This window comes from Sorghum bicolor, chromosome 10 (assembly GCF_000003195.3).
Source record: "Sorghum bicolor cultivar BTx623 chromosome 10, Sorghum_bicolor_NCBIv3, whole genome shotgun sequence".
NCBI lineage: Eukaryota > Viridiplantae > Streptophyta > Magnoliopsida > Poales > Poaceae > Sorghum > Sorghum bicolor.
Genome location: NC_012879.2, coordinates 59014148 through 59030140, shown reverse-complemented (window position 1 = coordinate 59030140; position 15993 = coordinate 59014148). Strand labels below are relative to the sequence as shown.

The 15993-nt window shown below is 42.0% G+C and overlaps 1 protein-coding gene across 1 annotated transcript; it reads right to left on the bottom strand.

Annotated features, from left to right (window-relative positions):
- On the bottom strand, positions 2142-9596 carry LOC8065565 (NEDD8-conjugating enzyme Ubc12). The gene is made up of 6 exons (XM_002437491.2): positions 9250-9596; positions 5811-5923; positions 3921-4029; positions 3632-3710; positions 3409-3525; positions 2142-2650 (listed from the first exon to the last, which is right to left on the bottom strand). Exons 2-6 carry the CDS (start codon positions 5917-5919, stop codon positions 2513-2515), a joined length of 552 nt encoding a protein of 183 aa, XP_002437536.1. The 5' UTR covers positions 5920-5923; positions 9250-9596; the 3' UTR covers positions 2142-2512.

Below are 15993 nucleotides of genomic sequence, written 5' to 3'. Positions count from 1 at the left end.
TTGCTGGCGCCGGAGTCCAGGTACCACCGCTGCTCCGACTCTTCCCCGGCGACTCCCAGATGAGCCTGCCCCTGCACGCGGGGCTCCTCGAGCTGATGGATGACCGGCGGGGCACTCCTCTGCTCCACCACCTCCAGCTCTGCCTCACCGCACGCCCCTGCGCAGTATACACCCATCAGGAGTGCGTGATCACCGTCACTGTCGTCCTGAGCCAGGTGCGCCTCATCCTTCTTCTCCTTGCGCTCTGGGCACTCCCGCGCCCGGTGCCCAACCTTGCCGCACTTGCGACAGGCGTTTGGGTCGGAGAACTTCTTCTTGCCCTTCCTCTTGTCCGCCGGCCCCTTGTTCTGCTGCTTGCCGCCGCCGCGATCGCCGCCACCACGGCTGGAGCCTTCCCCGGACCGCCTCTTCTCCTTCATGCGTGCTGACCACTCCTCCTCGGTCAGCAGGAGCTTGGGCTTCTCCTTCTCCGGCGCCGGCGTGGTGCGGCTTTCTGCTACCCGCAGCCGCCCGGCCACGTCCTCCAGAGACAGCGTGGAGATGTCCAGCATGGTCTCGATGGACATGGCGAGCTGCGAGTATCTTGCCGGCACGGTGCACAGCAACTTGGTGACGAGGTCCTCGTCGTCCACCTTCTTGCCGTAGGTGGCCAGGTGGGTGGCCAGGGACTGGAGGCGAAGAGTGAAGTCCTCCACCGACTCCCCGGGCTTGAACTTGATGTCGTTCAGCTCCCTGCGCAGCTGCTGAATCCTTGCCCTCTTAGCTCGATCCGAGCCAATGCGCAGGGACTCCAGCATCTCCCAGGCCTGCTTCGCAGTGTCCTTTGCGCCCAGCGCCTCATGGTACTCCGCCGGCGTCGAGGCCATGAGCGCCTCCATGACTCCCACCTGGGCGTCCTCGGTGCGGTCATCCTCTTCAATCGCCCGCCACCACTTGCGCGCGCGAAGCTTCCACTTCATCTGCGTCGCCCATTCACCGTAGTTGGTGCGAGTGAGCATGGGCCAGGAGCCGCTGCCACCGAACTCCTTCACCACGCGCACCTCCACCTGCGGTGGCGCCGGCTGGAGCTGTCGCTCACCACCTTCCCTGCCACCATTCCGGCCCGCACTCTCCGCCATTGCTGGTCAGTGGACCTAGCTACGGCTTGTACGACTCCGATACCAATTGTTGGCACAGAGACCCTGCACCGAGGTGAGCAGCACCTGCTCTCCTCCCCTCTCCCTCTCCCCTGCTCCAAGGTAGAAGAAGAGCCCTGAGCTCCCACAGCACACACACAGCACTCACGGTTTCAGACTGAAACAGGGACTGAATGAGTGGCAATTGAACTACCTTCTTCCATTGCATTGGGCTGGTTTATATACACCAATACATGTACCTTCTAAGGTACAAAACTACCTACTACATACTCCTAAGGTACAAGGCTGAAATCAGCCAACAACTACTCTAGTACCAACCATACTGCTGGTGTACCTCTACTAGTACATAGTATGGCCTATTGCCATATACTCTACAGGACCTAAGACTTGGACAGCCATGAGCTGATCCAACTACTGTCCTTTGTGGAAGAAGAGAGAGAGGAGGCAGCAGATTATGTCTTACAGCATATCAGAAAAAAGAAAAAAAAGAAATTGGCAGTTGATAGATCATAGATCGCTCATATCTGAATGCTTGCTTCCCTGGACAGGTTTGTCTCGCCTTTAGGGTATGCTTGGATTCTTTGCCACTGCATAACCTAGTCGTAGCACTGTATAACCCAGTCAAGCTAGAAACTGAAGTTGGCAAGGTATTTGGCTGTGTAAGCTAGAATTCCGTGCAGGCAACATTTTCCCTTGCGGATTGAGGTGAGCCAAATTGGCTCTCCTAGCCTGGCACGTAGCGCGCTTGTCCACAACCAAGCACGTCCTATATTTCCTGGCATGAGCAACGAAAAGCTTATTGCTAGCTAGCCCGAGCGAGCTGATTTGGCTCACCTGCAGTAGCCAGGAAAAACTTGCTACTGGAGCAGATCAGTTGCAAGAGGCATGTGGTCAGTTAAATGTAGCGGAAAAAAATGAATAATGACATCCGAAAAGCTAGAGAATTAGACATGCTCCGTACATGTCAATGTCGACCTGGAAGATCAGACAATAAAGACCGCAGAGTACAAAAATCAAAGATACCACCTCATCAATCGTTTTGTTCGTCTGGAAAAGAAGCAATTCTTCTTTATATAATCCACTTCCCATTCCCCGTTTAGGATTTATCGAGTGATACAGTTTTGAGAAGCATTTGCTTGTCATATGTGCCACTACCATATCACCAAATTTACTTTACCGGTTTTAAACACATCACAAAGACGGGCAAACAGATACGTCACAGTATCACACCATGAACTATTTGGACTTTGCTTCCAGAAGCACTTTTCCGCGCACTAAAACCACACAAATCCAGCAAAGCTGGGCGCCCTGGTGCTGATACAGGGGCCCGATGGCATAAGGCGCCACTGAAATCGTTTTGAAGCCATCACATCAAGTCAAGCACATCTTTGGAAATAGTGTTGGCCTACGTAGCCTCCAGCCATGGCTCTTTTCACATTTGCCTCAAACATCTTTGGGTTGTCACGAAGGACAACTGCAGCTTCATGGTTCAAAGGATCCTCGTCGTTTGGTTGCTGCAAGTAATAACAATGTAAACATTAGATAACCCGCAAACAACGATAAACATTAGATAAGGTTGATTGTCTTGAGATGCTTTTCCAACCAAACCATAGTATTAAATATGCTGTTCTCGAAAACTAAGGTTCTGAACCAAACTTACAATTTTAACTGTCACGAATACAAGTTCCAAATAGTTTTGCTTATACACGTGGACAAAACAGTAGACTGGTCAATGATAATAAAACATGGGATGCAACAAACTTTGCACTTTTGAAAACCATAGTATAGCTAAATCTGTAGCCTATTTGGAGTTTAAAAAACTCCACTCTATACCTTTTTTTTTCTAAACCAAGGTTTTGCACGTCTATGGGTTCTAAAACTTCAGCTTACCAATTTCATGGTTTCTTAATACAGTATACTATGTTATTCAATCAAGACCTAAATAGCAAAAATATTCATTAACATAGTTAGAAGCACCCTTCAACTCATCTTTCATGATAATATTTAAGGATTAAATTCAGTTTTACTAGTAACAGAACCAATGAACTACTAAAGTCTTGCTCAGATAGGTATCTGTTTCGAAGATAACATCATTGCGAGCACAATAGTGATTATACTTTTTAAAACAGCAACTCTCGAACAGCATAGTCCATGAAATGTAGTAATAGGATGACAACAATGCACGCACAATTGCAAACACTACTATTTTGTCTTCCCAACTTCTAAATGTATTATTTCAATAATAATTGGGGAATCAAGATAGCTGAAATACCGTAAAAAGAAGATTCAGGCCATAAATAACAGTGTTGATGTTGAGAACAGGCTTCCAATCTTCGCGCAGAATGTTCAGACAGACATTGCCTTCCAAATCAATATTTGGATGGTACACCTGAATGCATGTTTATATAACATCAAAGTATTTAATCGCTTTAGAGAAAATGTAATTTAGTGGATAATGAGAAAGAACCATAGATGTAAAGGATACTGTCTTATACCTTGGTCTTGCATTTGACCTTTGGAGGATCATGAGGATAAGATGGGGACACTTGAAAGGTGAAAACAAAAGTGCCTCCCCTAGGAAAAGACAGTATATTAAATTGGAGAAGGCTCAGAAAATTCACAAAGCCGGCATCTGATGATAGCAATGACTTCTAAACTATTTTTGGGTACACTAAATTGATAACCTCTCACTACAGCCACAACATACATACTATTGCAGGTGGAAAAGGCTCCCTTAATTATGCTTCATGCAACATAGCAACTACCCTCAAGAGTGGCACTTACATGTAGTATCCTTCATCAGGTCGGATGATGATCTCAAAATTCATAAGATCATCCTTGCCATTGGGAAAAGAAATTGATGTGGTCTTCGGCAGGTTGAGCTCACTAATATCTGCAAGGTTTAAAAAGAATTAACCACATAAATAATTCATCACACATTCAAGACCATCAGAGAACCCAAATATCAGTCAGATACATCAATAAGTTGCAAGCTGGCATCTTGTTTATGGATTAAAGCATCATATGCCCCAATAGCTTAAATTAGGATCTCAGCTTATTCTATTAGAATTCAGAAATATTAGATAAGGAACTGGTCTGGTGCACATAAAGAAACAGTTACCATTTATATACGGAAAACAGATACAAATCAGACAGTGCCCACAATGATTACTTCTGGTAAATTCAAATGCATGTCCAGTTCATCAAACAATTGTATTCAGAGCATATTATTATGTTTACATGAGTGGAACCAATTTCACACAAGAGTTAACAGAGGTTTTAGTGGGTAACTCTGCTCATTAAATGGCATCACCAGGAAGGTTGGAGAACACAATACAATCTGCACAGTAAGCAAGTTACATCATGGAAAAAATAACACCCTCAAATGAAAAAAAAAAAAAGAAACACCACCACTGACAATGCAACCATATTTCCGTTAGTGGAGCTAGCTGAAATGCAACATATAGCTCTCCCATTTGCATGCGAATCAACCCATGAAAATAAATGCAACCCACATAACAATGCAATCATTGGGAACCTAGAAGATGCAACTTACCGAATGCAATCCATGGAAATCAAGTGCAACCATGTGAAAAGAAGCAATACCTTCAAACATAGAAACACAACGTGGACAAATAAAGAAAACACTGAAAGGACGTGCTTTAGATGTAAGTCCTTCAAACATGATACTTGACAACATTAAAAAAATTAAAGGGACAAAGGTCAGGTGAATAGGTGATTTGGCCCCTATTTAGGGGTTCGATGGTGTTTTTTTGCTTCTCTTTTATCAATTCTGATTTTGCAGCCACCTTTTTGGATTGAAGCTACTGTTAGATAGAAAAATCCTAGAGACGGCATAAATCAATGGCACCGTGGGTGGCACGTGGGCCAGGCTGCAGGTGCACATGGCCTCATGCTCCTCCCAAAACAGGGGGAAAACACAAAGTACTCAAAGCACAGGAAAATCTGCATGGGCAAACTAGTCAGTCTATAGCTGAATCAACATTGTTAAGTCCTCTTACCAGAATAGAGGCAAATTCGGCCTTTGGTTTTTAAAAATCAGGGGCAAAATCAAAATTGGCCTTCAAAACAGTGGAACGAATACAGGAGAGAAAAGGAATATGTGAAAAATATCTGAAAGGAAAAAGATATGAACCAACTAAGTATCTGCCATCGGTAATGGGCAGTGGCTCCTTATGTACTCACTGAGGGGGTCCACTCATGAACCATCTTGTGGTGCGGCTGCTCCAGCCACCTAGGGTAACTCATTGGGGACAGAATGTGAGCAGTGAGATTTGGACCAAGGTAAGTATGGGAAAGAAGAGAGTGTGAGAGGTGGGAAGATCGAAGTTAAAAGGAGAGGGTAGGATAAACTGATATTTTTTAAAACATCTAAAAGGCATATGTAATATATCAGCCCATATTAGGGCAAGAGTAAAGGAAGTCATAAATGTCTACCCCTAGTAGTAAGCACTGAGCTCATTAAACGCTACCTTGGTTTATTGGCATATGTGGGACCTTACATATTGGAACAAGCAGTGTCAAACAGTTCGCTATTTTATGAAACAGATAAGAGCATCTTTTCAGTTGTTTTGGATTATATAAATAAAGATTGTGTATGGAAAACAAAGAGCAGATTGATACAAGAAAGAATTCACCTATAATTCAACAAACCTTTATGAAGACGGAGCTCCCCAGCAGACTGTTTCTTAACCGGGGCCTTTCCAGCAGCACTTGCTGCCTCTTCTTTCTTTTGACCCTTTATTTTGAAAAGATTAATCATCTTTCTGCTCCGAAAAAGAGAAAAAACACAATCAGATATCAAAGATCAGCGTGCAGAACTTGCATTTTTCAGTGAGTAGAAAAAAAATCCCTGTTGGCAAAGCGATTCCACATTTGCATCTCTATTATGTACTCCCTCCATCCCAAATTGTAAGTCATTCCAAGAATCTTGGAGAGTCAAACTTTTCTAAGTTTGACCAAATTTATATGATAAAATAATTATTATTATGATACTAACTAAGTATCATTAGATTCTTCCTTAATTATATTTTCATAGTATATTCACTTTACGTTACAAATCTTAGTATTTTTCTCTATAATTTTGGTCAAACATGAAAATGCTTTGACTCTCCAAGATTCTTGGAATGACTTACAATTTGGAATGGAGGGAGTAGTTTATTTTGTGCTAATTGACTAACTGTGCCTATTTGGCTGGCAGACAGATCTTTTCACAACTAAGGTTAAGCTTAGGCGTGTGGCAAGGGTGCTTGGTTGGTTCATTGGTTGCCATGACTAGCCTAAGTTGTGGCAAATTTAGTAAGGCTATTGTTTTAATTGAAGCCGCAAAACTTGCCAAAAGTTCAGCAAAAACATGTGGCAACTGCTTGGTTTCAAGCCAAGCTTCAATACAATCACCTCCCTTTATCAATTGGTGTTATATCCATGTTATATATGTTAGCAGGAACTTGTATTTTTCATAAACAGTCAATAACCATTACTGATATTTATGATGAGGCAATTGCATAATCAATTTGTATTTTATTTGTAATCGTTTCTGCTCCTTTAATTGTTGATTTCAATTCCCATTATTATCCTCAATAAGGCTTAGTCATCCGTATCTTAACATTCAATTTCCCACTTTAACAATTCCAACCGTCGCTTTTTTCTCATCTTGCTTCAATTCCTTACCTTCGCTGGTTTATGCAGTTTAGTCATTGCTGGTCACTTCTAGTGCCTCACTGCCTCCCTTTTCAAGTATCCACTCCAATTCTTATCTCCCATGAGCTCCCAAGATGGTCCTAGAGGCCCAGACTATTTCCATCTGTACCAGATGGTATCCTACATGGGTACATGGGTGAGGGAATGAAGCAGCCAATTTGGGAGCGCTGGCTTGCTGCAGAGGCCAGGGCAAGGTGATGGCTCACTCAAGCAACATGAAGAGGTCGTGGCTTCAGAAGGCGGAAGCGCAGTCCACTGCTGACCAAGTGTGAAGTCAACAATGGTGATTCATTGGTTCATGCAGATGTGTCTACAATAATTCATCCTTCACACCATAAGTACACCGCATTTTTACTCAGAACGGTGAGCAGTGAAAGCGGGGCATTGCTATGCTTTTCACGCATGGCATCACACATGAGGTTTGCCAGACAAATTGCTCGTTATTGATTTGGTCTAAAGAATACCGGTGCTAACAAACTTTCTTTGGCATGTAAATGTTTGGCAATGAAACAAATGGCACCCTATGGTGGTGTGGCTTGCAGCAGGTATAGCGTGGCAAACCGTGGTTCCCATCCAAACACCCCTAGAAATACCTCTTGAAGCATGTAAACCAAGAACGAATCTTGGGGAACAAAAACAAGAATGACAGTGAATCATTGAGTAGCAGAACAAATTCACCGCTAATTATTTACATATACAAACAGTACCCTGTATTTACTCACAGGTTGATGAATTTCATCTAGCAACTAAAGGTGTTTGGATCCTTTGCTACTGCTCGCTTAGCCTAGCCTCCTCGCCTCATCTCTCTTTGCTAGGAAAAGCAGGCAATCTTCCAAAGGTGTTTTCTTCCCTTGCCACCGCTCACCTTGCCACAAACCGTAGCTTGACCCAACAACGGCAGAGCTCGATTCAGCAGCAGTGTGGGTCAATTCAGTGCCTGGGAACCTCAATCTGATGGCAGCAGAGATCGATTCAGTGCTGCCGTGCTGGTGAACCTCGGTCCAGTGATGGTAGTCAATTCAGCGACAGCAAAACCATGATCTAGCAACAGCAGTGGAGTGGTCACTTCAGCGACAGCTCGGCTGGCCATGAGAGCACATGAGCAAACCGTGCCCACGCAGGAGAGAAAATTTGGCTCACCTACATTGGCAAGGATTTGCTTGCCCAGGCAATCAGGCAGGCAAGTTTGACAGGCAAACAGGCAAGGCGAGTGACTACCAAACCTGGGCAAGGCGAGCAGCTGGCAACAGATCTGACACGCCCTAATTTACCCAAAGTTATCAAGGTGGCCCAACAAACCATGACACCTGCACAACCTGGGCACCTGGTTATCTAGGCATTTTCCAATGCATATTTCCTTTTTCTCCCCTTTTGGGTGTAGTGAGCAATTTGGTTGGTTTAGCAAGTGAATGCAACACTAAGACAGGAGATCCAATCCAGAACAAAGAATAGGAGGAATTATCTCAGCTGGAACAAAAGCCTCAAAGCAAATATAGCAGTATAACTCTAAAAGTGTTATGTAGCACTAGCGCACGCGCACACACACACAGAGGAACAAACGGTTACATACAAAACAGGCAAGCTAGCATCTTTAAGTAAAGGCAAGGATGATAAAGTGTCTAGGCAAGTCAATCACTGATGGGTTTGCAAAATTGACTGAATGCTTGGCTTTTAGATCTGTTGGATTCAAGTTTGTTTTAGGCCTTAGATAAATTAATATTTGCAAAACAAGACCAACTTCTTTTCTATACAAATTTGTGAGTTTTGCCATGAAGTTCGGCTAGGTGACTGGTCATAGTTTCTGGTTTCTGATGAGTAACGTTGTGCTCTTCTAATTCAGCTAAACAAAATGCATTTTACAGGTGGTCTGTAGTTTGCAGAATTTACTGCAAGTAATTTTATTCAGGAAACATTTGTGTTATACACTGGCGATCTCAGTTAATGTAGTTTTGATTCAGGTGCCTTCAGATTTTGCGTTAGTGTGGACAGTGATTGCTTAATCTTTAAGTACCTTGTAATGCTAGATTTAAATTATTGCTCTCTGCAAATTTACTACACATTCAAGAGATCCCAAAACAAAACTGTAGCTAAGAAAGACTCACAGTTAACCCACCCTCCCAGGGTTCCAAAAAGTGGAACTAAGCGCACAATTCAGCGCGCTAAAGCGCTAAGTGGACAGGTAACGCTTCGCTTTGGGGCATAAGCGCTCCCGAAGCGGGGCGACCCCCTTGGTGGAGCAGAGGCTGCTGGCTCCAGCCTTGGCGAGGCGACTGGCGAGAGGCGGGAGGGGGATCCGCTGACGCCGTCGCTAACTCGCTACCGACGAATCTCCGCAAAAAGCGCTGAGAGAGAGAGCTGCGAGAGATGGAGGAGCTGAAAAAGTAGATCTCACCGGTTCCTTCTCTCTTCTCACGCGGGACGGACGCCGCTGCCCTGGATCCACGTGCTGCGGCTCCTCCTTCCTTCTCACGCGCGTCGCCGACGACGGAGAAGAAGCCCGGCGGCCAGGAACGACGGAGGGAGGCAGGGCAGAGGCGAGACGGCGCGGGTGGCGGGACGGACCGGAGGAGGCGGATGCCGCCGTCGCTCGGCGGCGCGACGGGAGGTGTGGAGCGGTGGTGGTAGTCCGAGCGGTAGCGGTGGGGCGACGGCGAAGAAAGAAGAGTTCGTGGTGCGCCGCGGGATACCCGGCCGGTCTCCCCAGAGCGACGGGCGAAGGGAAAGAATAAAATAAGGCCTTGTTTTTTGATTTTCGGCATAAGAATACTTTTATTTTTATTTGATAAGTATTGTCTAATCATGAATCAGGTTTAAAAGATTCATCTCGCGATTTGGCAAACTGTATAATTAGTTTTTGTTTTTATTTATACTAGTAAATATGTCCGTGCGTTGCAACGGGAGAAAAACATTAAATGATCATAGAAAATGATGATATAATGTTACATATCTATTTATATTTATCTTTTTTATAACATTAAAGTCCGTAATTTATTTTATTGATAACCATGACATCTGTGGTATTAGATAGTTAGTATTTACAATAATATATAGCTTGGAGACATATTTATTTAATAATAATAATATGAGAAGTGATGATTAGTCAAACCTTATCTTACTCTAATATTACCTCTTAATATACCTTAGTATTATATTAAAATATGATAAGTTTGTTGGTAGCTTTTTTTTATTTAGGTTAGAATACCTATGAAATATGATATATCAGTTAAACGTATGTAATTATGAATATATGGGCTTATCAAGTGTTCATATAACATAACAACACATCGTGCAAAGGTAGTGTAAGCATCCTCAAGCATACATTTAGATAAATTAGTAAAATAGTGAGATATGCAGAAATGGTGCTAAAACTTTTATCACAAATCAAGCATCACATTAAATAGACTACCATAAAATTTTCATAATAATTGGAGCAAGATAACTACAATTTCAATTTTACACTAAGCATAGGCAAGCATCTTCAACAAAAAATAAATATACTAAAATTTATGATATATTTTTGTTTAGTGCATGGATCTACATATATGGAAATGAAAAAAAAATATTTTGTAATTTTTAGATTTTTTTATGATTTATTTATCAATTTTCAGCTGATCAATTTTACACTATAAAGTATATACCAACATCTCCAACAAAGGAAATATAATAAATTTTATGATATTTTTTGTTTACTGCATAGATCTACATATGTGGAGCTGAACAATTTTTTTTTTGTAATTTTAGATTTTTCTATGTATTACTATGTATTTATCAATCGATTTAAATAATAAAAGAAAAGTAAACTAATAGGATAAACCTTTAGATAAATTAGTAGATTAGTAGGATATGCACGAATGGTGCCAAAGCTTTTACCACAAATCAAGCATCACATTAAATATACTACTATAAAATTTTTATAATAATTGGAGTAAGATAACTACAATTTTAATTTTACATTAAAAACATAGACATGCATCTTCAGTATAAAATAAATATACTACAATTTGTGATATTTTTTGTTTAGTGCATGGATCTACATATATGAAGCTGAACAAAATTTGTTTTGTAATTTTTAGATTTTTCTATGATTTAAATTTCCAGCTGATCAATTTTACACTAAAAAGCATAGGCAAACATCTCCAGCAAAGAAAATATAATAAAATTTGTGATATCCTTTGTTTACTGCATGGATCTACATATGTGGAGCTGAACAAAATTTGTTTTGTAATTTTTAGATTTTTCTATGAATTACTATATATTTATTAATTGATTTAAATAATAAAAGAAAAATAAACTAATAGGATAAACACTTTGCATCTAAGCCTCTATAATTTCTTTATTCTAAATATCTGTAATGTATAAAAGAGATTTTACATTGGGAACCTTAGAAAAACTTGACGTTTGAAGCTATTGAATAAGGACGCCTGAGCCGACTCGTGTACGATTCGTACAGACGCCTGGCCGACTGCGGTCCGGTACCGACGGCATGGACAGACCGAAATTTTCACAATTTAGTAGTAGGATTTAATGCTTAATACATGTATCACAAGATTCGATATAACAATGACTCTTAAAAGTTTTTAGTTTTTAGGGTGAACTAAACAAGGCCTAAGTGAAAGAAGAAAAAAAGAAAAAATAATTATAGATAATACCCTCTCCATCCCAAATTATACTTAAGTCATGCTACAAAGATTTCTAACATTAAATAAATATATTATGAAAAAATAATTAATGAAAAACCTAATGATACTTAGCTTTTATTATAAATGTTATTATCTTATGATATTAATTTAGTCAAATTTGAGGTGGTTTGATTCTTTAATATTTTTAGAATTACTTATAATTTGAAATGGAGAAAATAATAAAAATATCCCTACGTTACAACAAACGAAAAATAGATTAAAATAAAATATGATGATATTCTTTTCTCGGCACACATGTATTTGACAAAAATATCACACGGTTAAATGAAAAATGACCAGTGAGGTTATTGGGTTTTCCCCCTGTTTATACGAATGCTCGTGTGTTGAGATATTTATTTAGACTAGATTAGACCAGCTTAAGATTTTAATTTACAGTTTGATAGTTAGACCGTTCAGGGGGCTATTGGCTCATCCAGATTCTAATAAAAATAAGTTCAAATTTTAATCAAAATTACATAACAATTTAGTAGTGAGAATATTTATTAGGAGAGAGTTCGGGATTTAAAGACACAAAATATTGCATTTTTTACGCATATAAAAAGAAGAGAAAAAACAACATAAGACATGCAAAAAAAAACACTACAAGCAATGTGATGAAAAGATGTTCAGAAATTTGAAAAGAAATATGATGAAGGTTTCTTACTTAGTTCACTACAAGCAAAACATATAGAGTATGGAATTTGAGAGATATCACAGTTGAAGAAGAGCATGATGTTGTGTTTATTGAAACCAAGGGCTCTCAACATGATAACGTTAATCTAGATGATATGAGAGGCACTCAATTGATTAATGTAATGAAGAATATGGACATTAGTTATATTCAACCAGAGAGGTTGTTGATGTTTAAGATGACAAAGATCAAGTGCTATCCACTCCAATTGTGCAAGTCAATGCAAATGAAGCTAGTACAAGTGGTACTCGTGACAAAGAGCAAGTTAAACAAAAGTGCAAAATCAACAAGTGACTAGTTCATCTCAAGTAAATCACGCAATGATCAAGTCCAAATACTTCAATCAATCGATATTGCAAGAGATCATCCTTTGGATCAAATAGCTGGTAACATTAAAAGTGGTGTGCAAACTAGATCAAGGTTGACTTTATTTTATGAGCATTATTCATTTGTATCACCATTTGAGCCAACCAAGATAGAGATGCTTTTTATTAATGTTGATTGGGTAAATACAATGCAAGAAGAACTAAACAACTTCATCCACACCAAGTTTGGGAATTGGTAGAAAGGCTAAAAAACTATAATATGATTGGTACTAAATGGGAGGGGAGCAACTATCGTTGCAGAAGACATGAGAGTCGACCGCCGGATCCACGAATCGCGTCGCGCACCAAAGAACGACGTGAAGCCAAAGAAGGAGAACACATCCAAAACCGATGAGACCTGACCGAAGAAGTTGATGTTGGCGTAGACTCACCCGTAAACACCGGATGGAAGCGATCTTTCGTTGAAGGAGAACAATTTTTTGCTGAACAGGACGAGGCTTCTCGAGGGGGTGGGAGTAGGAATGGGATCGGGAAGGCGTTAGCCTGCGTCGATAGATGGAAGGAAAGCATCTATGTTTTTAATTCCGTTAATAGTCTATATATTTAGTATTCTATGCATATGTCTAAATATTCAATATAATTGGAGTTAAATTTTACTAGCGCCAACCAAAAACAGGGCCTAACTCATAACGATAGCAGCTTAATTATTTGCAGCATTACCAGCGGTAGTTTCGTCTCGATCCGCTTGCACTGTATCACTGTGTTGTTTTAAGCTGCAAAAAAAAGTTACATATGGCCGCCCCCGGACGTGTCGTTTAGGCTCACTGTTGGGCCGCTTGCACTGTTGTATATATACTGTCGTCGGCCGGCTGTTGCTGACACTGCACCACGACGACGACGACGAGTGACGATGTCCCAGCTGACATGAGGGTCGACACGATCGATGGCTCATCTGACCTAACGTACACTACCAGTCACTCAGTGGCCAAGCCAGAAGATTTCAGGAGCTCGGTCAATTTTCATTAAGCAAAAATATTTAACTATAAAATCACAGAATTTTATATAAATATAAAGAAGATTTTTTTTTTGCATTTTGGCCAGGAGCCCGGCCGGCCGCCCAGGGTGGCCGGGCGGTGGCTCCGCCAGTGCAGTCACTCATGACGATACATTGAAAAAAATGCATGCTACGGGCTCGCTCTCTATATTTTATAGCAGTAATAATTATAATTACTAGTAAACATGTCCGTGCGTTGCAACGGAAAAAAAATCATCAAATGTTTATGAAAAGTAGTGATTGAAATGATATATATCTATTTATGTTGCACAAATTTTAAAGTTATAGTTTATTTTAAGATGAGTACTGCATCTACAATATAAGTTAATGTTGACAATAATATGATATTGTCCTCTTAATCCAATACCAAATTTAAAATATTTTTTGATATATTTTCTCCAATTAGAAATATTTACTTGTAAACATATCAAACTTTTAATTTCTTAATATACATATGTTGGTACAATAATCAGAAAAGGATACGTAGAGAAAACTTCCACGGAACAACGGACGGTTTCATAATAGAGAAAATTGAACGGGAAAATTTTTCGGAATTATAGGCATGGACTATTAGTTTGTTGCTAAAATTAAACACGCCACACGTAATGACACCATATAGAAAGAATAAGAAATCGTTACTTCTAAGTTGAATCAAGAGGAGAGATTCATAAGCCGAAGCAAGAGGAGATTAACTCAGGAAAATCAAGAGGAGAAAATACGTACGTGGCACCTCCTGCTCCACATCTTTATACTGCATATATCCCGTCGCCTCTTGGCCTCTTGCTCCAACACAAACGGCATCCGCTCCTCCCAACTGCACGCGTATGGATTTTTTTTTTGACAACTGCATATATTATATATTAAGCAGCCATATTACAGAAAGGTCCTCCAAGAAAGACCAAATTACATCTGGGTCCAAAGACCGGATAAGCACGGCAGCTACAACGAAGGCGTTGACGACGACGGATTCGCCGGTGGAGGGCCGTAGAGGCGTCGAAGACGCATACACCCAGGTGGAAGGCCGCGCTAAGCGTCGGTTGAGGGTGGGGCGACGGAGCCGGTGATGAAGCTTGCACCAGGCGACCGAAGAATGAGGTTGATGTCGTCGCTTGGGGAAGAAGATGGAGCTCCAAGTCTGGACCCCGGTGGAGGCGACGTCGACGCATCAACACCACAAGAAGAGCTGTCTGGATCTGCGTGTGCGATGGCTGCATAGAAGAGGAGAAAGCGGAAGTGGGACGGGTCGGAGAAGCACAGATCGGGGGGTTGCGCGGGGAAGGCGAGGTGGAAGAGGAGAAGGGAGAGGCCGAGCACAGATCTAGGGGTTGGCGAGGGGATGGCGAGATGGAAGAGGAGGAGGGGGAGACCGATCTGCGGAGGAGCAGATTTGCTTTATTTAAACGTACCTTGGTAGAAGCCTCGTCGGCGACAGGAGCTGTACCGGCATCCGCTCCACTTCCTTCCCCACTCCACGCGCTTGGATTCAAAGGCAAGGTGACCTCGGCGCCCCCTTCGCTAGCCCACCGCAGGACTCGGCCTGCTACGCCTGTACCCAACGAAGTCCTCTTCGACCGCCCTATCAACCCCTATCCCCTCCCCCACGGCGTCGCAGCAGCGAGAAAGAACGCGCGCTCTATCCTCCCCTCCTCAGCTCGCTCGCCCCCTCCCCTCGAACAGCCTCCCTGGCCGAGGGTGCTTCCGCTCCTTCCGCTAGAGCGGAACACAACGCCTGGCCACCAACAATCGAAGCGATTCCTCTCTCGCAGGCGTCTTCGTCTCGTCCTTTCGTCTTTGGTCTTCGCCTCCTCCATGGGAGTGGATCGACGCGGCGAGGGGATCCGTCTGGGGTTTGGATCGGTTTCTTCTCCATCTCCATCTGGTAAGGACCAAGGAATCTTTTTTTTGCTTGCTTCAATGGATCGTGCGTTCTGTTTCTGAAATCTTTTTATGCTGGGATCTCTGAGGAATCGAATCTAAATCTTTCCTGCTATAGTCCACACAATTTGTTGTGTGTTTCTAATCAATTTATTTATTTATAGTTCTTTTTCGATTCTGAGTTTTTATATTTGGCCATTTTGTTTTTCCCTTCTAAAGAATTCTATAGGGACTGAAATTTTCGCAACTGGATCCGGCGTGCGGTCCTGCGGCTTCCCTGCTGCAGCTTCCCGGTGGGCGGCGGGTGGCGGGTGGCCGCATCTTCCCAGCATGCGGCAAGTCGGCAACCGGATTCGTCGTGCTCCAGGGCTCCAGGCTTTCCTTATTCTTAAAGATTCTTTTTTTCGTCTTTCACAAGGCCAATTACGGACGGACTCGTATTGCGAGCGGAAAGAGGGAGAACGGACAGAAAGTTTGGGCAGACTGAAATTTTTGCAATTAAGTATTCGGG

Coding starts and splice junctions, on each gene's coding strand:
- LOC8065565 (XM_002437491.2), bottom strand. CDS start 5,919: ATGATTAATCTTTTCAAAATAAAGGGTCAAAAGAAAGAAGAGGCAGCA. Junction 3,526..3,631: donor AGGTCAAATGCAAGACCAAG/GTATAAGACAGT, acceptor ACATGCATTCAG/GTGTACCATCCAAATATTGA. Junction 2,651..3,408: donor GCCTGAATCTTCTTTTTACG/GTATTTCAGCTA, acceptor TATTACTTGCAG/CAACCAAACGACGAGGATCC.